This window comes from Pezoporus wallicus, unplaced genomic scaffold (genome assembly GCF_028554395.1).
Source record: "Pezoporus wallicus isolate ANWC-B61680 ecotype Strahan unplaced genomic scaffold, APGP_CSIRO_Pwel_v1 contig_7178, whole genome shotgun sequence".
Taxonomy (NCBI): Eukaryota; Metazoa; Chordata; class Aves; order Psittaciformes; family Psittacidae; genus Pezoporus; species Pezoporus wallicus.
Genome location: NW_026636884.1, coordinates 1010776 through 1033181, shown reverse-complemented (window position 1 = coordinate 1033181; position 22406 = coordinate 1010776). Strand labels below are relative to the sequence as shown.

Here is a 22406-nt window from a genome sequence, read left to right as displayed (position 1 = left end):
AAATGAACTGTTGCAAATACATTTCTGGGGACAGTTTTTATGTTTACTCTTAAGTTCATAGCTCTTATGGTCTTAATCATCATTGAAAAGCAAAGCAAATAGCAACAGTAAGTGATCATACAGTCTGCTTTTACATAGTATAGGCCCACAGGCATATTTGGTTTAAGAATTGTTATTTTCGATACAGACCAGCCTAGTCAAAATAAGCCATTAAACTGTATTAGTGAGATATCCTACACATACTCTTGACTCAGGCTCAATAAATCAGTTCAGAAACTGAAGTAAATCCATGTCTTCACTAAAAAGAAAGGAGAAAACACTCATGTGCTGCTCCTTACAGAATGCAAAATACAACAGAACAACCTTTGCAACCCTCAAACAGGAAGGGTTGGTCATTTTGGGAAGTTGACAGCAGGAAGTCAGACAAACCTAAGGAGTTCTCACTCCCAGTGCATCTAGCTCTCTTTCATCACCTGCTGCTTTCTCTGAAATTCCAGAGCCCTTCTTCATTGCCAGAATGAGTAGAGATCTAAGTTATTCTCCCTTTGCCAAGACTGTCTGCCCAAACCCATAAAACACAAAACTACAATTAGAAGAGTCGTAAAGTCATGCTTCCAAACAGCATTAATTCCCTTATCTGTGCCAGTTCCATCCGCATGTGTTTATGTTCTGCTGGAACACATTTCACTTCTAGTTTCTTTTAGACTACTGGAATTCTAAGTCAAGCAGCTACTCCCTTTGCTTCTTTCTTAGAATCAGTACTCTTGTCCTATGTTCTGTGTTAATGACCAGTACTAAACACCTGTTCTAATTTTCTCATTACTTCTTTCACCATGAGCTTGATGTCTGGATTAAGCACACTTATTAAGCAGTTTTCCAACAAGTTCAGATCCCTACACCTGTCATATAACCTCAGTATGCTTGTTTTCAGCTATCCTGCTATCATCAACAGATATTAAAACCAATTAAAGACTGTCAAGTACTTGAACAAGCTCTGTAAAGAGACCACATTCTCAGGCACAACTCTACACTTCCCAAACCCTGCCAGTTCTGTAACCAGTTCTATCTAGCATTAATACACATAGGTCTTTGATGACAAGGGATATGACTTCTGAAGAAAGTTTCCATTAGACTGGGAAAAGAAGCTTTCAAAAAAAATCCCAAACCCTGTGAACAAAAGCACGCTGCTTGAACTGTTACAGTAAACCCACCCCATTAAAATAAAATTCTTTCTGGAACAATTAGGGTTCTGTTCTATATACTATACACAACATTTTCTTTAAAACAAACATCCACTTGTGAGATTAGAAATGAATACACACCTATGCCTTTGGGAGTTATACCACTCCGATCCTGGGGATTCACTACCCAGTAATAATACTTTAGGGTATGCATGACCAGAAGAACTGTTCCAACTCTCCGGACTGCACCATATATGTTAACAGTGCCAATGAACTCAGTAGACAGGTAAGTGTACAGGATCAGCTGAACCTGCAACACCCAATCAGGAGATCAAAAATCATTACAGCAAAAATGCACTATATCAGACAACTGCATTCTTAAATTTCATCTATTAAAATTTCTTAAAGAAATACATTTTCTCTACATAGCTCAATCACAAAGCTCTTACAACCTTTGCAAACTGATAAAAATTTTAATTTTCTTTCTACAGTGCTGTTGGTTTTTTAAGCTGGTCCATGCTCATAGGAGCAAGAAAGCATGGTATTCACACAATTGCAAATGGCTGAGATTGGAAGGCACCTCTGGAGATCATCTAGTCCAACCTCCCTGTTAAGAATACGGTCACACAGGAGGTATTATAGGAAGGTGCATATTTATTATAGGCTCAAGTATTCATTACAGGCTTGATTATTTACATATATTTCAATTTTCTTCTGAGAAATAATGACTTGAATAATACTTAAAATTTAATTTAGCTGTAGCAAACAAATGTTTTACAACGACTTCAACAGTAGCAGTTACTGCTGTCTCAGTTTTGGAAATGCTAAACAAACCCTTATGGAATGGGATCAGAAAAATCTGGCAAAAAGGCTTCAAGTTGAAGCAACTGGTAAGTTTCCATCAAAACTGTTCACTCTCAGAGAACACAGATTCACCAAAGCAAAAATACTCTGCAGCGCACACATCAATTTAAATGAAGACTTCAAATCTGAAACCAAGGATAATTTATCTTAAAAACTGATGGTTTTTTTGCTAACTAACCCATCCAAAATTCCTTTTCAGGTTACAACACTGACTGGGTCAAGGACTCCAGAAGTCACTCCCAACTCTGCTCTGGAGAATATTGCAGGTTTCCAAAGTCCTAAAACCTTCGGAGTCTGCAAAACTGGACAGGTACATGCCGAAAAGCAGAGCCTGAAAACAGTTCCTATATGGTACCTGCTGAAGAGCCAGGACCTATAATGCTTGGAGAGTCCAAGCTTATTCTCAACACTCCCAAATAGCTACATCCCAAGATATTTTATATATAAGGATAAGCAAATTTACCTGTGCTGGAATATGAATCCATATGGCAGGATTAAGGAGAATATGATCACACAGCTGCTTCAGCAAGGGCACCCCATTGTGCAAGTTGCTCAGGTATTTTGAAAAGGCAAGGCAAAGATCTAGTACAGCTCGGGTAACATGGGCTTTGGAAGACTGTAAAAGAAGACGTGCTTAAGGAAGAGCTCTGCAACAGTCTAGGAAAAATACTTCTCTCAAAAATATTCAAAACAATGTAAGACATGAAGAAAAAATTTCTCTACCTTTTCTAAGCTATAACCTATCACAAGGAAGCCCTTACAGGAAAGCATCTGTTCTTGCATAGCAATTGAGTTCTTCAACAACTCCATGATGAAAGCCAATAAAGTAGAACTGAAAAACATAACATTTTAGTAAAGAAAAATGTTTTAAAGACTTACAATGAGACAGAAAGTATTTCCAAATTAACACTTTCATCACACAGTCCAAGGATACATTTAATGTGTTATATAAATGCACAGATGAGAATTTTTAAACAAAAAGCAAGACTACATGTTGAAAGCTCCAACTTCTTGCTTTTAATTAATGCACTTCTAACAGAATTCTGGATTCTGATACAACCATGCAATAGCAAAATTCTTCTAAAAATACATTCTTGCAGAAAGGCAACAGTTAAGTGTGTCCTCTCTGCTTTGTACTTCATTTGCAAACTTTGGCAAGATCAGTAACAAATGCCATTCCGCTTCCCACTGCTTTCAGACAAGCAGATACTGGAAATATTTTTCTAAACACAGCTTTAGTATTGATTCAAGCTAATTCAACTCTGTGCTGCTGCCAGAAGAAACGTTGGTGCCCTACCCCACCCCCCAGTGGCTATGAATCAAGACCTTAACCAGTTGAAAACCCCTCTGATTCAGTCTGCAGCTGAATCCAATCTCTGATTCATCACATAAATGCCCAAGTCTGAGCCAGTTCAGGAGAGGCCCAGGAATGCACAAATGGGCTGAAGGAACATTGTGACCACCCCTTCATAGCAGCAATATGGATGTAGATCATCTTTAAACAGTCATGAAATTGTTCTGCAATGAAACAGAGCAAACTACACCAGAATTCTAAAAAGTAAACACTTTGCTATTAATACTACTCTTTAACTTAGGAGCTCCATCAGTTTCTGTGTATGGATGCTCCAAAGTTGGACTGAGCTGAAATGGAGCTGAAATCAGAGGAGAAGCCTGGCAGCAACACTGAGTAACAGTTATGTTCCAAAAAAGTCTGAAGGCTTCCCCAGTACATTTTCTCCAAGACAGGAGTGAGCTCAAGAGAACTGTCTGTAATTCTGTTACACAAAAAATATTGTGAAGTAGAAAATTGCATACATATTTATTTTGTGTGAACTTTCATTAAAAATTTGGTAAAAATAAGCACAATACTTTGAAGTCCTGCCTGTAACAAGGCTACCTTCTTGTTGTTAGACATAACTCATTGTTGCACAAGACAATTAAAACTACTACACCACTTAATAAAGCAAGAGGTAATTTTCTTAAAGAACAGAACACAGTAAGTACATGAACTCACCAAATAGTTGTGTCAATGTGGTCCGATGAGTATTGCCTATAGTCTAACTGTGCAAAGAGAGGGAAAAGTACCTGCACTCCTCCAATGGAGTGCAGAGCACTTTGGATAGAATGCGTTAAGACTGCTTTCACATCCTGACAAAGAAGAAATAAGAAATACTGAAATCTCCTTCAGAAACTGCTAAAAAGTTCACTAGAAACACTTTGAAATTTCTTCAGTACAAGTCTTATATTATTAACAAATACAAAGAAACAGCAAGTAGTAAACTGGCTGCCACAGCCACATTAAACGCCCAGGCCAGCTGACCTACTGCTTTAGATACAGTCTACAGTGCAGACATTCAGATGAATATACAGGAAGTGGCTTGCAATTTCTAAAACAAGTCTTTAATGATATTGAAACTGTAAAACAGAACACATGAAAAACTTCTGGGGAAAAAAAAAGATTAAAGGGTTCAAAGGAAAGGGTAGCACATCAAGAGAGCAAAGGATGGAGATAGGTAGTATCACTAGAGGCGTGAACATATGTTAGAAATGAAGGATTTTTTTCTTCAAGTTAACACAGTCTTTGCAATAATTACTTTTTTTTTAGGTTATAGCTTTGATAAAATCAACTTTTTTCTTAGGATTCTTGTGTGTCCATATTAATTCAAGAAACAGGGGAGGTAGCACCAGGGACAACCCAAAAAAAACCTCAAGCTATCGGCAGCTCTCTATCTTTTCCAAGTCCCTATCAAACTCGATTTTTAGGATTTCAAACAGAAATCATTTGTATCCTCCAAATCTATGAAAATGTTAACATACCTGCAGCATGAGGGCATGTGGTGAATGAACAAAAATAGACGGGTTATCCTTAGGGGATGACTCTAAACATAGTTGTGCATCTGTAGCCCTTGGATTGTACATAAAAGCAATAGCACTGGATAGTTTGCCATCATACAGCAACAATTTGTGATGTTCAGCAAGGAAGAGATCACTTTCTGCCTTGAATTTGAATGTTCCCTGGATTGGGGAGCAGGGTTGAGGAAGGAAAAAAGAAAAAAAAAAAAGGATTATACATATATACATTGAGATCACAGTTCAGAACACAACTATTGCCAAAAAATGACTAAAACATTGCCTCTTCAATCTAGCAATATTTTGAGAAGGGTCTCTTAAGAACATTGACTCAAAGTCAATCCTACAGAAATAAAACTGCAGAATTTTTCTTTTTGACCCCTGAAGAGCAACATTGCAAAATGGTGGGTAATGTAAAAGGAACACATTAACTAAGAAACAGAATGACAGTCAGCAATGTTCACTCAGAAGGAACTAATAATTGAGGAGCAGACAGAATAGGAACCATCTTTTTAGCGTATGTTTGTACAGCTGCTAGCAAATAATAGTCTTCAATTAGCACCCTTCAGGCTATGACAAAACAAACAATAAATCACTGCAACAAAACTAATCCTCAGCACTAATGTCACACATTAAAAAAAAACCTGTCTAGCACAATCATATATAAAGCTACATTTCTAAAACAAATACATCATACTCGATTTTCAGTTTTCAGCATTAATGAAAAAGTGATTCTCCCTCTCACAACAACCAACACGAAAATTTTGAGAAGTAACAGGAACACAATATTTTAACAAGAAATTAAATAACTGAATTAATGCTTACTTGTAGCCTGTGAGGTGATACATAGGCTTATAGAAGAAACATGGAAGAGTTTAAGAAAAAGATTATACAGTAAGAACACTTTTAGAAGGACACAGAGGTGCTGCAACATTCTTAAAACCCAGCATAAAGAGTCTTATCAGAACTAAGCTTTGGAAACTTTACAGTAAATTCTAATATACCTTATATCCCAGACCAAGCTGATAGATGGCAAAGATCTGAGCAGCATTGAGAGCCTCACTAAAAAGGTAAACAGATGTCATTTGCCCACAAAACACTCGATTGGCATCTGCTGTTTCTGAAGAACCCAGGAAACATTTGTCAAATGTCTGAAAATGAAACAGAACCAAGTAACAGGGTTTAATCTATGCTACACAAGCAAATTATGCAAAGACTATGCATATTTTCAGGGAATATTATTTTTACACAAAACAAGCATTTGAAGATCTCAGCAGAAAAATTCTAGAGCTGAGATGTATAAAAGCAGAATCTGTGCCTCTACCAAACAACTGCTAATTTAATATCAACTTTTTTTTTAAATGCATAAAATGGGGGAGGTTAATTAAAAAAATGGCAAAGGATATCTATTTAATACATCAAGATGATCAACTACAGAGATTAGTATACAGGGATCACTTACATCACTGGTGTTGACAAACCATGTTATTTCTCCGTAAGATGCCAGCTCCCCATTTACATAACATCGAAGTTCACTGTTCTTCCAGCGGTTATAGATGTGCACTACAGTAACCATATACCACTAAATGATAAGAAAACAATTGATATAACTATATAGGCACTTAAGCATCAAAGTGGGGCATAGTGTAGAATAAATTCAACTATTTATCTGAATTACATTAGGATTGAAAGATTTATTTTAAGTAGAAAAGACTGAGTCATTGGTGAGCTTTCTCACATAGCTAGGTCAAAGGATAATATGCTAGTTTTTCAACAAAAGGTAGACACAGAAGCTTAAGAGATATTTATGGCATAGAACTCAAAAAATCTTCATGGTAATGCTGAACCTAATTTACACTGAAACCACTGTGTAAATAATTTCTAAGTTGGATTACTCTTAGCATGATGGACTACTGCAAATGTTGTCATTCCAAAGAGCAGGGATGGCTCCAGACTACAGACTTTCAAAGGCTGTGCATGTCAAATTATCACAAACAGAATCCATATTTACAGCAGGGAATTACTGATAAGAAATTCCTGAGGAGGCCTGTTCTCCCACAAAACCTTTACACCAGTTGCTCCAAAAACATTAGCAGAATATCTAATTGAAAAAGGAAACATTTTCAACATAGCATAATACTACTTAATAGGCAAGCTAGCCTTGAACATCAGTGATAAAAATAAACTCATATTTTAATGATTAGATTTTAAAAGATACATAAAGCACCAAATACAACTACACTATTTCCTGGACAACCTTAACGAACATGAAGTAAAATATTCTTTTGAGAATGAATCTGTTGTTTTCCAATATGCAAGATGACCAAACTCCTAATTAATTGTCTTAGCTTGATCAGGAAAATTATATTTGGGTTAGTAATCACGCTTTCTTATAATGAAACTGCATTCTTCCACACTGAGTGAGTAATAACATTAAGGGGAGCCTCAGCAAAACCTTTTAGGAAAAGGAGAAGAGAATGTCCAAAGGTGGGAGAAAACACAGTATAGAGAAGGAAAAAAAAAAAAAAAAATCACAAGACTTAACTTTCAAGCTGTGTATATGTACTCAGACAGCTCTCACAAGACTAACAAATTCATACAACTTTTGGTGAACTGCATTTTCTAACTCTTTCTTAAACATTTTATACATAAAATTTAAAAGAAACAAGAATTCAGAACACTAATGTGTTTTGCTCATTCCAGTGTATCTGTTCTCCTGCAGAAAGATGCACCTAATCAATGCCTACAACACTCCCTCCCAGCCTACATTTTCTAATTCATGAAACCAGTTTGAAAAAATTTATTATTTTTACTCACCTTTTGTGGCTTGAAATCAAATTTAACACAATGCTGGAAACCTTTTCCCTTTGATTTTATGGACGTTACAATCAAGCAGCCTCCAACAAAGTGAGCAGAATAACCAAGTCCTTTGTTTGTTCGAAAACTAACAAATTAGAACAAAATCAGCACATGCACAGATGGAAGCAGAAATCATTAAACAATTAACAGAAACCAAACATCAGAAATATGGTTTTACATAATACTCACCAATATAAGTAAGGCTTATCCTTATCCACATTGATATTATTTACAGGATCCATTCTTAGCCAAGTGTGAAAAGTAAATCCATTCTGATACGGCCACTTGGCTATAGGAGGTAAGGCAATAGCCTAAAGAAAGTAAAAAGTTATTCAGGCAGAAAAATCAACATCACCATAGTTATGAGTATACAGCTTAAGGTAGACATTACAAATGTATACTGATACACAGATACAAATGTGTACAGTACAAATATTTACATTTTCTCTATACTAAAAAAATCTGGCCTAACTTCTGTGCATTTTATGCTCCATTGTTAAAATAATTAATCTAAATATTTAAAAACTGATCTTTGTATCTCAAAGTAGACTATTAATAGTAAGCTACAGTTCAAAAACTAAATGCTTTAGTGGAAACCTTACAGCATAAAAACTCCTTAAAATGCAAATTCAAGCTGATTTGGTTTTGTGGCAACCTGACAGAATAATGAGATTTATAAACTTAGTTTCACATAGTGTTGGTATTCAGTAAAATAATTTATTATGAAAAAAGGCTAGCCACAAAATGAAAATCACATACATTTCACTTAACAGATTCTTTTCTCTCTTGAAACCTCACGTCTACCTAACCTTCCAGTTATGACAGATATAAACTTCCTTAAAAGAAAGGTAATACAATCTCCACCAGCCAAATCTTCATACCAAACACTGTGTTTATGCTAACTCAAAAGCTCTTTTAAGTTATATACTGTGTTGTGGGACCCTCTGTTTCAAACAGTGGGGTTTTATTGGGGGGGGGGGGGGTTGTTTGGTTGGAGTTTTATTAACATTACTATTAACTTTCCACTGTTTTGCTGTGCAGATTTGCAATACACACTTCAACTAAGACTGCCATAACCTCTGATCAAAGATCCTGTCCAGATGATCAATACCAGTGAACAAAAACATCAAAGAACTCGAGTGTCACCAGACTCCTTATTATGATCCCATGCTCCATTCAGTTATCCCTGTCCAAACAAAATGCTATAAATCCTTCTCTATACCAGCTAACTAATCAGTCTGCATGTCTTTGAGCCCACCTTTTGGCAACTGGTAGCGCTATCATTTGGTTTAACTCACAATGGATCTTGGAGCAATTATATTAAATACTTAGTTTCTATGACCTCTCAATTAAACAAAAAAGTAAGAATATTCACCCTAAGGTTACTGAGGCATCCCAATATACATACAGTTCAAGCGTTCAACACAATCACAAGAAGTCAAATACAAAAACAGCACATGAATAGCCAAACAGAACAAAAAACATTATCTATTGCCAATTTCTGTTGCACATGATAAACACACAAGTGCAGAAGCATTTTTCTAGTAATCTGTACTTCTCAGTCTCAAGTTTTCATTCCAAAAAAGAATTATGTCATCAAGTTGGTGAAATTTAATCTCAAGCCACTGAGGCAGAAAGGTAATGGGTTTATGTGAAGAAAACTGGAAACAGTCATCTGATAAATCTTATTCATATCTTATTCTGAATTAAGCATGAAATTTTGAACATACTATTTCATCCTACGATTTCAGGAGCAAAAGTGTTGATATACTTGAATTTCCACAGAAGGTTCTGCACAGTGTTTTTCAACTACCTTTTCAGTTTCTAATTCTTTTTCAAGTGAAAATCATAATTTAACAATTAATCAGTCACCTGAACAATTATGAAAAGACTAATCATTGGTAAATTTAATCCCCTTTCAGTATTATTCAACCTATATGTCTACTATCCACATTTTCTCAGCAAATTCTTATAGCCAATATATGTTATTCACATCATCTGCTGCAAGTATGGCCACTTCACGTTAAACACTTTCTGTGGTTTCACTAACAAAAGTTTCCAGACTTTTCTTCAAAGATTGCCAGAAGCTTCCCCTATGTCCAATATAGTCAATGCCAGTTGGCCCCAAGTCAGACCCACTGCTGGCCAAGGCCAAGGCCAAGCCCATTAGCAACGGTGCTAGTGCCGCTGGGATAATGCATGTAAGAAGGAGAAAAAGTTACTGTGCAGGAGCAATTGCAGACAGAGAGAGGAGTGAGAACATATGCAAGCAGCAGCTCTGCAGACACCGAGGTCAATGAGGAAGGAAGGGAGGAGTTGCTCCAGGTGCCAGAGCAGATTCCTCTGCAGCCCATGGTGCAAACCATGGCAAGGCAGGCTGTGGCCCTGCAGTCTATGGAGGTCCAGGATGAAGCAGATAAGATATCCACCTGCAGTCCCTAGAGGTCCTCATACCAGAGAAGGGGGATGCCCAAAGGAGGCTGTGACCCCATGGGAAGTCTGCACTGGAGCAGTTCCTGGCAGGACCTCTGGCCCATGGAGAGAGGAGCCCATGCTGGAGCAGTGTGTGAAGAACTGCCGCCTGTGGGAGGGACTCATGTTGGAGAAGTTCATGGAGGACTATCTCCAATGGGTGGGACCTCACACTGGAGCCAGGGAACTGTGTGGTGAGGAAGGAGCAGCAAAGACAGGGTACAACAAACTGACTGCAACCCCCATTCTCTATTGCCCTGTGACACTTGGGGGGGGAGAAGGTAGAGAAATAAGGAGTGAAGTTGAGCCTGGAAAGAAAGGACAGGTGGGGTGAAGATGTTTCAAGATTTTGTTTTTATTTCTCATTACCCTGCTCTGATTTGATTGGTATTAAATTAATTTCCCCAATTTGAGTCTCTTTTGTTCTTGACGGTGACAGTTGAGTGATCTCCCTGTCCTTGTGCAACCTACAAGTCTTTCAATACATTTTCTCTCCCCTGTCCAGGTAAGAAGGTATAGCAGTAGAGCAGCTTGGTGGGCACCTGGTGTCTAGCCAAGGTCAACTCACCACAAAACTACTCTCATACTGGATAATAACACAAGCACCATTCCCATAGGAACATGGGAGCGAAAAGCAGGCAGATTCTTACTGCAACAAAATTAACCTGACCCAGCCTAGAGAGGAAAAAAAACCAAAAAGCTTCATTTATAGCTTTTCTTTTTGTAATAGTATTTGTCCTTCTATAGTAATAATGCACATTTATTATAAACATGATTTATTTAGGCATATGTTGGTGTCAGGCAGAGAAAAAAAAATCTGATTAAAGCTCTACTTCTATGACATTGACAAATGAGACAAACAAACAGAACAAATGAGAATAACCAATGGCCATGAGAGAACAACAAATGAACAAACAAGAGACTTAAAATATCTACATACTGCAGCACTTTTTCCCGGAAAGTTGAAGAAGGCATCAGGTCCATACTTCTGAGGCATGTGTTTTAACACAGACAGTAACTTCCCAGCATGTGGTGGCTGACAAAGAGAATTACACTTGTAAATAAATAAAACACACCTATAAGAAAGAAAATACTATGCACACAAAAAATAATTTTGACAAATTTAAAAGCTTTGCACATAGTTGAGCAATACTCTAAGACACTTAGCCCTTTCAACAAACAACATTAACAAAGAATTATGGATACCTTCACACAATATCAAGTAGGTGCACAGAAATACAATTAATTGGATAACTAAATTAAGGATAAATTAATTGGATAACTAAATTAAGAGGCCAGAGCCACTTTCATGCAGCATAAACTAAACTGACCCTGAATGCTGGTTCCTCCCTCGAGCTGTTCATTACTATCAGTGCTACCATTAGTGTGAATTTGCAGTGACCTAAAGAAAATTAACTGATCCAGCTGAAAACTGACTTCGGTAAAACAAATGCAAACCAATTTTCAATTACAGCAGGTTTGGACTGTGCTGTATGAAACCTGGCCAGCACAAAGGAGATGGGGAATACCTAGGAAAAGGGAGAGGGTGGATCAGCAGAGATTATTTTCCTCAGGATTACAGTCATATACTAAAGTGGTTTTGGTTACATATATCCCTTCATATAAGCCCATGGAAAAAGATTCAAGTCTCGAGGGCAGTCTGGAGCACCTAAACTGCGTGCTCAGTTAGTGTGAATATTTAACACTTCCCCACCACTACCCTAATTCTGTGAGGACTTTGTTGTAATACTCAGCAACTATAAACTCCAGATCAAGTACATGAGCTCACAACAACAGAAGTACAGCAAATACTGCTAATAGTGACAGAACAATTTTGTGCGTCTTCTTTTACCACTTCATAACTTTCCAGTGGAAAGCATTCTTAAATTATGACTTTACAGTTCTGAGTTTTAACTCGGAGTGCCCTTTTCACCCTTCTTGTATGCAGAACCAAACACTGCATGATCCATTACAAGTATTCCAAATGTACCAAAAATTAGTCAGATAAATAGTGCTTCATGAACCTGAATTAGAATTGAGGAGGAAACACAGAGAACTGCTTAGATGTCTTCAGCACTATAGAATTCAACTAGGTAATTTGTGCTGTAGCCAAGTACTTTGTATCTTTTACAGCACTGCTGATTTTAAGATTTATGGAGGTGTGTAACTCCTTAGCAATGCAACTGTGACATTTTTCTCTTCCTTTCCTCTATATTTAGTCTTTAATAAAGAAAGGAAATTAAATGCAAATAGCAGAGAGACAGGAAATGAAAAAGTGAGTGTTACAGAGACAACTTTAATTCATCTGTGGTTAAATATACTCTATATGTTCAATTATTAAGTTTAAACCCTCTATTAAGTTTCAAGTATTTTTATTAGAACAAGGTAAGATTTCCAAAGTTATCTGGATTATCAAAAGGTCTTTTAAAATTTGCTTTATTATTTGTGCCTACTGGCTTTTATATTGACTTTTTTAATTATCTGAAGTAGGCAGAGACACTCTACACTAGATAGCGCATTCAGAGATACTTTAAAATTCAAAGCAGGTAAAGTGACTGGTGCAACAGTTCCCAATTTCAGCAAAAAAAAAAAAAAAGTTTATGTTAAAGAAAACTTTATCTGGTGGCCTTTACAACACACACATTTTTACTTCAGGGAAGGTGGCTCTCAACAATAAAATGAGACCCTCTCCTTCCTTCTACTACACACATGATGGAATTTTTCAGCTGGAGCTTATTTCCTTCATTTCAGTTTCTACCATAAATTCTCATCTCCCTAATCAGATAAATATATCCAATATTCACGTAAAGAAGAACAATGTGAAAATAGGAGCACACTGAACTGCCTATGTAGACATTTTTTATAGATTTCTCTCTTTTGCAGTTAAAAAAACAAATAATCCTTTTTCCTTCAATTTCACAACTGGAATTACAAAAATAAAAACATGTGTATAAAACACTTGCTTAGAGTCACCGTATTATTCCCAGGTGTTCAAAAAGATCAACCTATCCACAGATCCAGGAGGAAATTTAATTTCATCACTATTCTACTCTGTATTTTAATTGCTTGCAAGTAAAAAGATTCACTGCTGTAATACCAGAAAGCATCCTGTATTTCTTGGTATGTTTACAATTTGTTCATTATAAAGGTTATCAAACAGACTTTTAAATTGTGAACAACAGGAAAAATATAAGCAACAATAACACAAAACTGAAACTTTTTTGTTTCTTTTACCCATCTCCCTTTTTGTCCTTGAAGCTTGCTGAAGAATAACTTTAGCTCTCGAACTGTCAAGTTATAGCTAGCCAACACACCCAGCATGTCCACTAAGAGATCTGAAAAGGAAAAAGAAACAGCACTATAATTGCTTAATAGAATGCAATGTCAAATTTCTATCATTTATTAAATTTTTCCATGACATTCTACATAAAGAAATTCAGTTTGAGTCATACACTGAGTGAAACTGTACCTGCAATCATGTTGTCAGCTCTATCAATCCTCTTGAGCACTTGTTCAACAAGCCCCACTTCTGTGCATGCTTGTAGATTGCGTATACTTTTCTTCAAGATTGCTGTGAACATGCTCCACACCTCAGCCTGGCAGGTGATGTCACACTTGTCCAGCAAGTCTACCATGCAGGTGATGGCCTCTCTTTCTTGGATGATGAAGTTCATTTCCAAGTCAAACTGGCCCCCAACAAGCTTTCAGACAGAAGATTAAAGAACAACCTTAAAACAATTGTATCAAAGTAGCATTCCATGTTTAAAGTTATTCAATCTGCAAGAAAAAAGCTATCAAATACATTAAAGAAACACAATGAGGCCAATATCCATATATCAATTTTTGTTCTTCCTCTGTTTCAAGTTCTGTTGAGTAACTTCAACAAAGGTGTTCCTAAGGTCTCACCTACTATCAGGCCATTGGTACAGAACAACATTTGGATGATTCAAGGTACTGGTGTCCTGAGCTGCCCCACACAGCTGTAAAGTGAAGACACCAAGCGAGTGTTCTGAAACCAGTGAAAGAGCCAAGTCAGCTACCTTAAATGGCCTGAGTGGCCCTAAAAGCTTTCCTTCACATGTGCTTAATAAGAGGACAATTCTACCCAAAAGGAGCTGATGCACATCAGAAATATTGCCACTTCTAAACACTTAAGAGTCATTCCTGAGATACTGAATAAAGCTGGTTAAGTATTAACTGCCAGTTTCATTAGTAGTCACAGGTACTAAAAGGAAGCAAAGGCTGGCCGTATTTGCACGAACGTGAAACAGCAGCACCACTGGAAGCCTTTGACTATGCTTTGGCTAAGGCACTTTAATCCTGTGACATTTCAGGTCTCCTAGGTGCAGGCTTTTGTCTAAGCACACAGTGAGTAACTAACAACATATACACACACCAAGGAGGTGAGAAGGGGAAGGAAATTAGTGTACTCAGAAATTCCAGTTGAAAGAAAGATGAACTGTAATCACTTAACTCCACCCCTATTCCTCCCCTCCACTTTTTAATCTTCTCTTGGACTTCAGAAATGTAACAACCTAAAAACGTGCCATGCTTGCCAAAATACTTAGTATATACCATCATACAAATATGAATTCAGATAGCATTGACCCAAATGATCAAAATGGACTCATGATCCAAAGTATTTCAGATTATTCTCACTTCTACAAGTTTATCTAAAAAAATATATTTTTGTCCCACATGGTGTTCCTTTCACAGGCTTTCACCATTAACAGCTTCAATACTGTGACTTGCTGAAGTCATACCATGTTGCAACTGCCCCAAAATACATACGCTAGCTTGCTTCCGTACTAGCTCCAACAGCTTCTCTCAGCTGGTCAAGATTTGAGGATAAACTTAGCCAACAGAAGAGAATATATACTCTTCATTAACTACTAAAATTACCATACATTTTCCTCAAGTGTCTAAATCTTGTCACTTTGAAGAAGCAATCTTTGGTCTTCTGGGCATAAATCAGTAATGCCAAACACAGCAAGAAGCAGAGAAAGTTACTGTGTTTATGACAGAATAGACAATGTCTCACGGCTACAATTTCAGTAATTTACACTTTTCCATTTTCTCCTCTCTTGGTCATGAAAATTATGCAATTTACTGTGAGATGCTTCCTTAATATCTAGGGAAACGGTAGGAACTGAATGGTGAGACTTGAATTATATTCCTAGCTTCCCTATATCAACTCATGCTGTCAACTCAAACAGATCTATCAAGTCCTTATCATTCTCCAAGCCTCAGTTTTCCCATTCCAAAAGATGGAGCAGAGGCCTACCACAAGAAACCTCTGTAAGGTACAATTCAAGGAAGAACACAGAGCAGAATAAATTAACACATAATTATCGCAAAACAAATGCAAACTAATATGTACACCCATTAAAAAAAACCAAATTGAACAAAACATTTGAAAATATAAAATACATGAGCAACGTTACACTTCATTTCACATTGAATTTATCATACTCTACAGCACTGAGGTATTCCCCAATGGCTCAAAAGAAGCCACTCTCTTTCTCACCATCTAGGTAAGAAACAAAGAAAACACTGCATTCTGTGTATGGACAGAATAGATGAAGTTTACATTCTAGCCACAAACCACCTGCTAATTCTTAACAAGAAATTCAACTCTTTATGCATTTGGTTTTAACTATCAGCGAACCATCAATTATCACACCAAAACCATATACAGCAACTAGAGGTGACCTTACCTTCACCCTATAGTCTACACTACCAATCTTTCATTTTTGGCTAGATACACTACTATCAGTAACCACTCATCCAGGAAGCTGTCAAATTAGGTATCCCATCTAATCTGCAAACATAAGCATTTCAGCAAGTACATTCTAGAAATAATATGCTACGGTAAAAATAATTACCATTTTAACATTTCCTTTAAGGGAAGTGAGGACAAAAGACTGACAGAGAAAGCAATACACCAAAGGCACAGTGCAGTTGATGTACTATATGTATGCATACCCATTAGATGCACATAAGCACATACACACCCCACAGTATGTCATATTAACCCTTTCTAATGGTGATTTGAAACTGATCAACCTTCAAAACACAAATTTGTTTCCAATGACAGGGATCATAATCCAGGTCCATGCATTGGCTAGTTATTATCTGAGCTGCAGTAATGGCTGTGCACAGCAAAATGTAATCTTCCCAAATGTCACAGTAAGTTATGAATATCTGAGCAGCTTAATGCACCTTACTAGCCATGAAGTGCGAGAATGTAATCTTATTACCTTTTTTATGGTTGTATTTTTTTGAATAATGTAGCCTTTGAACTGATGTATAGTCTTTCCTTGCACTTTAGCATGATTTGGTCTCCTGTGTCGCACAGTCCATTTTTCAAAATTCTCCAGTTCAACGTATTTTAAGTCCTATGCTGAGCTGCATAAACAATCTTTATAGCAACCTACAGGGTGGCATAACGTTTTCTTTCTTCGGCATATAGAATTAAGTATAAGATTACAGGAATGGTTGTAAAGGGCAGTATTCAAAGTATTCAAATACAGCCTCACAAATTTTACATTTTGCCAGTTATATTTACCTTTGAAAAAATATAAACTAAATATAAATATAAACTAAACCAATAGCTCAAGCTTTTTTGTAAAATGTTTCTACATTTAGCTGATTGACAACAGGGAGAATACAGCAATTTTCTACTACACACAGAGTATGGGGGGTTTTTCGTCCCTTGGAGGACCAAACTAATGAGAAGTCAATATAACAGCAATAATTTTAAGTACAAAATAGCACTACATCACTTAGAAATAAAAAGCCAATTTAAACACATGAAACCTCTCTTCACAATGAGTTTTTCATCTAACATAAAATGGAAGTGACCTAAGATATAAAAGAGTCACTCTTTGAGTGTACAACTACCAAACTACAGTATGCAGAAAATAGCTTAGAATAAACACATTCAAGCTCTACTTTCCTAAAAGATCATTATCTACATTATGAACCTAAAATCATTTCTCCCAATGGCAGATACAAATATTGCAAAAACTAGTAAGAAAATGGAGGCAAAAGTATTTCCAAGACCACAACCAGCATTTCTCGTGGAAAAGCCAAATTTGTCATACAACCTACACATCAAGACAAATGTACTTGATTTGTTCACTAAAGCCAGGATGAAAGAACTATTAACTAAGCAAAATGTGACCTCTCTTTGCTTAAGATGCTGATTTTGTAATCTCAGAATTGTTTAATATGTCCAAAATAATGAGAACGTACAATGACTATCCAGTAGAAAATGCCTATCCCAGGAAGAATAAAGTGCAGTCAAGTAGGCTAGGCATATCTCAGGGAAAATTTTAAGTTTATGCTTAACAAGAACCTGCAAAACCATGCGTACAAAGCTGGTAACTGCCCAAAATCTTCTATTCATAACAGTAAGGTACTTATGCAAGGTAAACATCAAGAAAAATGTGCTAAGCTAAACAAGATGTTATTTCAACAATTAAAGGTTTGATAAACACCCTACATTTTATATCTGTTCACAAAATAGTTATGTTGTCCAGAATGGCCCTGTTCTTCTATGCAATTTCACATCATGTCAATCAACCTGAGGTTAAAAACAAAACAAACAAAAAACCCTCATGTGTTTCATCCCTCAACGACAGAATCTGCATGCAGCTTCTGGACAAAACAGACACAAAAACGATGGATTCATTTTAGCCATTATACTTTTGAGTAACAACAGAATATTCACATTCCAGACTCCATATCCCCTTCACGTATTCAGAAACTCAAAACAAATGTATTGATCATCAAAAATACCAAATACTTCCCATGCCAAAGATTTGGAAAGTATAAGTACTAAAAATCTCTTTAGGACAAGGATCTCATAGGATTATGAGTAATCCCAAGCATCCAAATCCCCTGAAGACAAACAGGAAACAGTAAAAGTCAATGCCATGATACACATCCTGGGTGTGATAAAAAGATGGTCCTGATTTGGAGAGGCCTCTATAGACCAGAAGAGAAAAAAATTGAGGAAGAATAACTTGTACATACTAATTTGCAGCAATTCATTCTCTGCCCCTCACTTCTCACTTTTCCATCACTAACATAATACATGGAGGTGAGACCATATTAAAACATGAATCCTACGAAGAGATTTGGTAGGAAAGCCTGCTGAAAGTTTGGAGAAGTAGATCAATTAATGACATTAGCATGAATGTGAAGTCAGTGAAATCATGACAAACAGGGTTCAGGCCCAGAGAGGTTATAGATAGGAAGGAAAGAGAAAGAAAATGCCTGGATGTCAATCTTTTTTCTTCAATATATTGCCACTACATCAACCATAAAGCAACATAAAAATTAGACAAATCACAAAGAACTGTGGGAAGACCCACTCATGAAAGGCAAGGTCATTGCCTTCCAGCAACATGCAGACAATTTAAATCATTTGCTACCTTACCTCAAAGTTTAAAGTAACTTGAGACAATGAATATGGAAGTGACACTTTTCGCAGAAGGGAAGATGCTACTCCAGCCTATTTGATAAGCATCATCTTTAATCTTGCTCCAACTCTGGCCTTGCTTTCCTCCATGTTAAAAAAAAAACAAGCAAAACCAAAACCAACACCAGAAAGCAAAACTTATCAGACAAAGAGCAAACAGGTACTTCTTGAGCAGAAAACCACATTACATTTTCTTTTAAATTAGCTGCTCTCTCTCCTGTTACCAAGCTCCTAACAAAGCCAACACCTTCATTTACCAGGAAATAAGAATGGACCATTTTAAACCAGGTATATCAATACTGGCACTGCACAACAACAATGCACCCACTTTAACCTCGATGCTTTCATATGACTCTGTCCAATACTGTTATTAACTATGATCAAAGACGGGTCATTCAGGAAAAATCATTCCTACTGTTTCCCTTCATAGTAATGTAACATAAATGTTCTGTATTAAAATAAAATTTCTCAAAATCTGTCTCTAGCTTGGAAAACTGCCTGAAAGTAAATTTAACAAGCACCCACAAGGTGTTAAGAGTCTACTACTGCCACCTAATGTTGTACTTGAAACTGTTAGCCTAGCACTACACGTTTTTAATACAGTGTCTCATCACAATATAATTCTCTTCCTCCCCAAGACAGCTTTATATCACTAGTTTATACCTCATGCTCTGTCACAAGGAAGAAGAAAGCTGTATCTCCAGGAAGTAAGACTGGGTAAGATTTCAAATTAGCAGAAAAGTTTACAATTAAGAATAGGTTTACACAAAACCCGAGTTTCTTCAATTTCACAATTGCTAGCTACAGAAGGCACACAATTTACCCTATTTACACAGGGGAAAAATAGCAAATATCTCCTAGGCAGTTAATCTGAGCCATAAAACAGTTCATTAAAACTTTTCTTTTAAAAGGTACTGAGCTATGTCTATGTACAACTTAAAGCAAAATTCTTGTCCCGGTAAGTACACTACATCTGATGCATCCTCATGATCTTTTCCCCAGACAGAGGAGAGGGGGAAGGAGAACAGTTTTGAAAGGTAACTATGCAGTAATCAATGATGCTGTATTTCCTATAGCTAATAATCTAGTATTTTTACTCTGCTTGAGAGCATTTTTATGTCAAATTAATTCAGTAACACAATTAAGTCACTTCAGAGTACGCATCTGAAGCCCCAGTGCAAGCAGAGCAATGCAAGGAAAAATCAGCTCTACACAATGTTTTTAAACATGGGGAGCAACACCATGAATTTCAAACTTCACACGTTTTTTGGCTTAATTTTAGAAGCTTTTAGAGATTTTGTTTAAAAGTATGTACCAAGCAATGAAATTCAATCCCTATCTTATACATGGAACAATCCCACTTTTAAGCAAAATGTTAAATTTTATCCTACAAAAGCAAATTTTAAAAGATAAAAAAAACCTACATTTATTTTACCAGTTCGGAATTCGTTAAAAAAATCATCTCAGTACAAACAGCTCATATTAAAAATAAATACTGCACTCAAAACAGTTACTTCATACCCCTGCACGCAGTGCTTCTGTCTTCCCTTCTGGAAATTCAAGAACAGCTTCCAAAATGAAAGATATGGACAAGTCCCATATTAGGAATTTTACCCTCCTCCCATTCTTTACTGACCCATTAACAGGTGGGACAGCTAATGTAAAATGGATTGCAAAGAACATGCCACAAAACACAAGTACTGAAAACACACTCGGACATGGACCCAGCGAACCTGCAAGCCATTGGACAAGGTCAAAGAAGAAAACAGGAGACAATATAAAGCTGATTTTCTACCATTTTTGTCCACAGCACCACACTGAGCAGAGAGGCCCTTTGCTCCTGAGGATATCATGTGACTATAAGCTTTTATTTCAAATCCTTGAGGAAACAAACGACCACCAAGTTGATTTTTCTCCATGTAGAACAATTTCCAGACAAAATTTTGTTACACTCCAAAGAATGGCAATGGACCTATTTACAAAACCTGGCTGCTTTCCGAGTTCGGCTTATACTATACATCTCACTAGATATTAACACAGATAGAGACTCTATAGAAATCCAGCTGAAATTTGTATGTTTCCAGTATCCGTATTAATAGCATTAAATTGTGCTTTTGGTTCAATTAACTTTTTTCAGTGTACTTTAACCTGTGACACCATTTAAGACATACAAGAAAGATACGACTCCAGGAGAGGGTTTAATAATATGCAAATTTGTATCTCCATACAGGAAATGAAACATCCTACATCTTTGTATCACATCAGATTTGTATGCGCATTGAAGGCAAATAAATCATTTAAACCATGATACACAGAACCTTTTTAAATTTGCATTTATCTACAGTAAATACTGCCATGTTCCTTAATAGCTTGCTAGTGCAATCTTAGCAAACTAATGATTTATGGTTTTGACATTTTAAAAATCAGAAATCTGTCATCTTCTGACATCCAGCAGAAAGTCAGGTCGAGTTACATTACTCTGAATTTAAACTCAAATACATGAAACACACATAGCAAAGCACCATACCATACTGTCCCTTCATTATGCCAGCACTTCCCTCCCCTAGCTACACTTCTTAAAGTTATCTAACGTTTTTATTTGAATTTACAAGAACATTAAAACCAGACTTCTTTTCAGGACCCAGACACATGTAACTTTACCAAGGACAACTTTTTGTCAATCAGACAAAATCACCCATCAGCAAACGATCTGCTGTACGCTGAGAGAAACAGACTAACCATACCTCAGCCACCAAGCAGCACAACTGTGCATCCTGCCCTATCTTAATCATTCCCCTCAATGTAGTAGCCCAAAAGATAACACTTCTAATATCTTATGTATCAACAAGTCCAGAACAGGTAACAAACCATAAAGTCAGAATGACTCTACAGAGAATGCCCTACTTGTGCCTACCTCCACCAGTGAAGACATTCACACTGCATGATACAGGCAGAAACAAATTTATTCTAGCCTTAGGCAAATCAGGGAAAAAGAAACCCAACTATACAACACTGGCACCATGCCTGAGCAAATATAACTAACTTCACATATAATTAAAAATCAGCACCTGCACAGAAGTTAAACAGGTAGGTTAAAATGAGTGGACTGACTCCCATCACCAGAGAAGAGTCTTCTCTTGCAATGACTAGCAAAAAAACAAACTTCAAGTCTAATAATACATTGGGATACAGCTAAAAAAAACACCTGAAACAATCTGCCCAGCTTTCTCATCATTAAATTACTTTTTCTAACCTGCTTAGTATGCAGCATCTAAAAAACTAGCAGATAGCCTTGTTTTAATAACCTAAATGTAAAAGATTGCCAAAGATAACTGTTTTCCTTCAATTAAAGCAGTGTGCAAAGACGGCAATAACAATACGGTAAGAAAGCATTTTAAGATGCTTCCTTCAATCATTTGTTTTACTAATGACTCAGTTATTGAATTTCAATTCGGTAAGGAAATCACAGGTGTAGTAAACCCCTTCCAGTTATAAAAGAAGCACAAAACCCACATAGTTGTTATATATACTACATATATTGAACAGGAGTACTTCTAAATATATATATACCCACAATGCGTTACAAATGCACAACAATATCTTATATTTGACCTTCTGAAAACTGCAGCCTCTTAACCTATGAGAACTAGATAAAATGTAAATAATTCTCAAAAGGTCTCTCAGTACATCCA

At 36.6% G+C, this 22406-nt stretch overlaps 1 protein-coding gene across 1 annotated transcript in view; it reads right to left on the bottom strand.

Annotated features, from left to right (window-relative positions):
* LRBA (LPS responsive beige-like anchor protein) overlaps window positions 1-22406 on the bottom strand; it is a 400308-nt gene that overhangs the window by 345598 nt on the left and 32304 nt on the right. The window contains exons 3-14 of the mRNA XM_057402038.1: window positions 13696-13927; window positions 13461-13561; window positions 11167-11262; window positions 7944-8065; window positions 7713-7839; window positions 6358-6477; window positions 5900-6046; window positions 4863-5060; window positions 4060-4193; window positions 2769-2877; window positions 2509-2661; window positions 1323-1491 (exon numbers count right to left, since the gene is read on the bottom strand). Coding sequence (XP_057258021.1) covers window positions 1323-1491; window positions 2509-2661; window positions 2769-2877; window positions 4060-4193; window positions 4863-5060; window positions 5900-6046; window positions 6358-6477; window positions 7713-7839; window positions 7944-8065; window positions 11167-11262; window positions 13461-13561; window positions 13696-13927 — 1708 coding nt within the window. The remainder of the gene's footprint in view (window positions 1-1322; window positions 1492-2508; window positions 2662-2768; window positions 2878-4059; window positions 4194-4862; window positions 5061-5899; window positions 6047-6357; window positions 6478-7712; window positions 7840-7943; window positions 8066-11166; window positions 11263-13460; window positions 13562-13695; window positions 13928-22406) is intronic.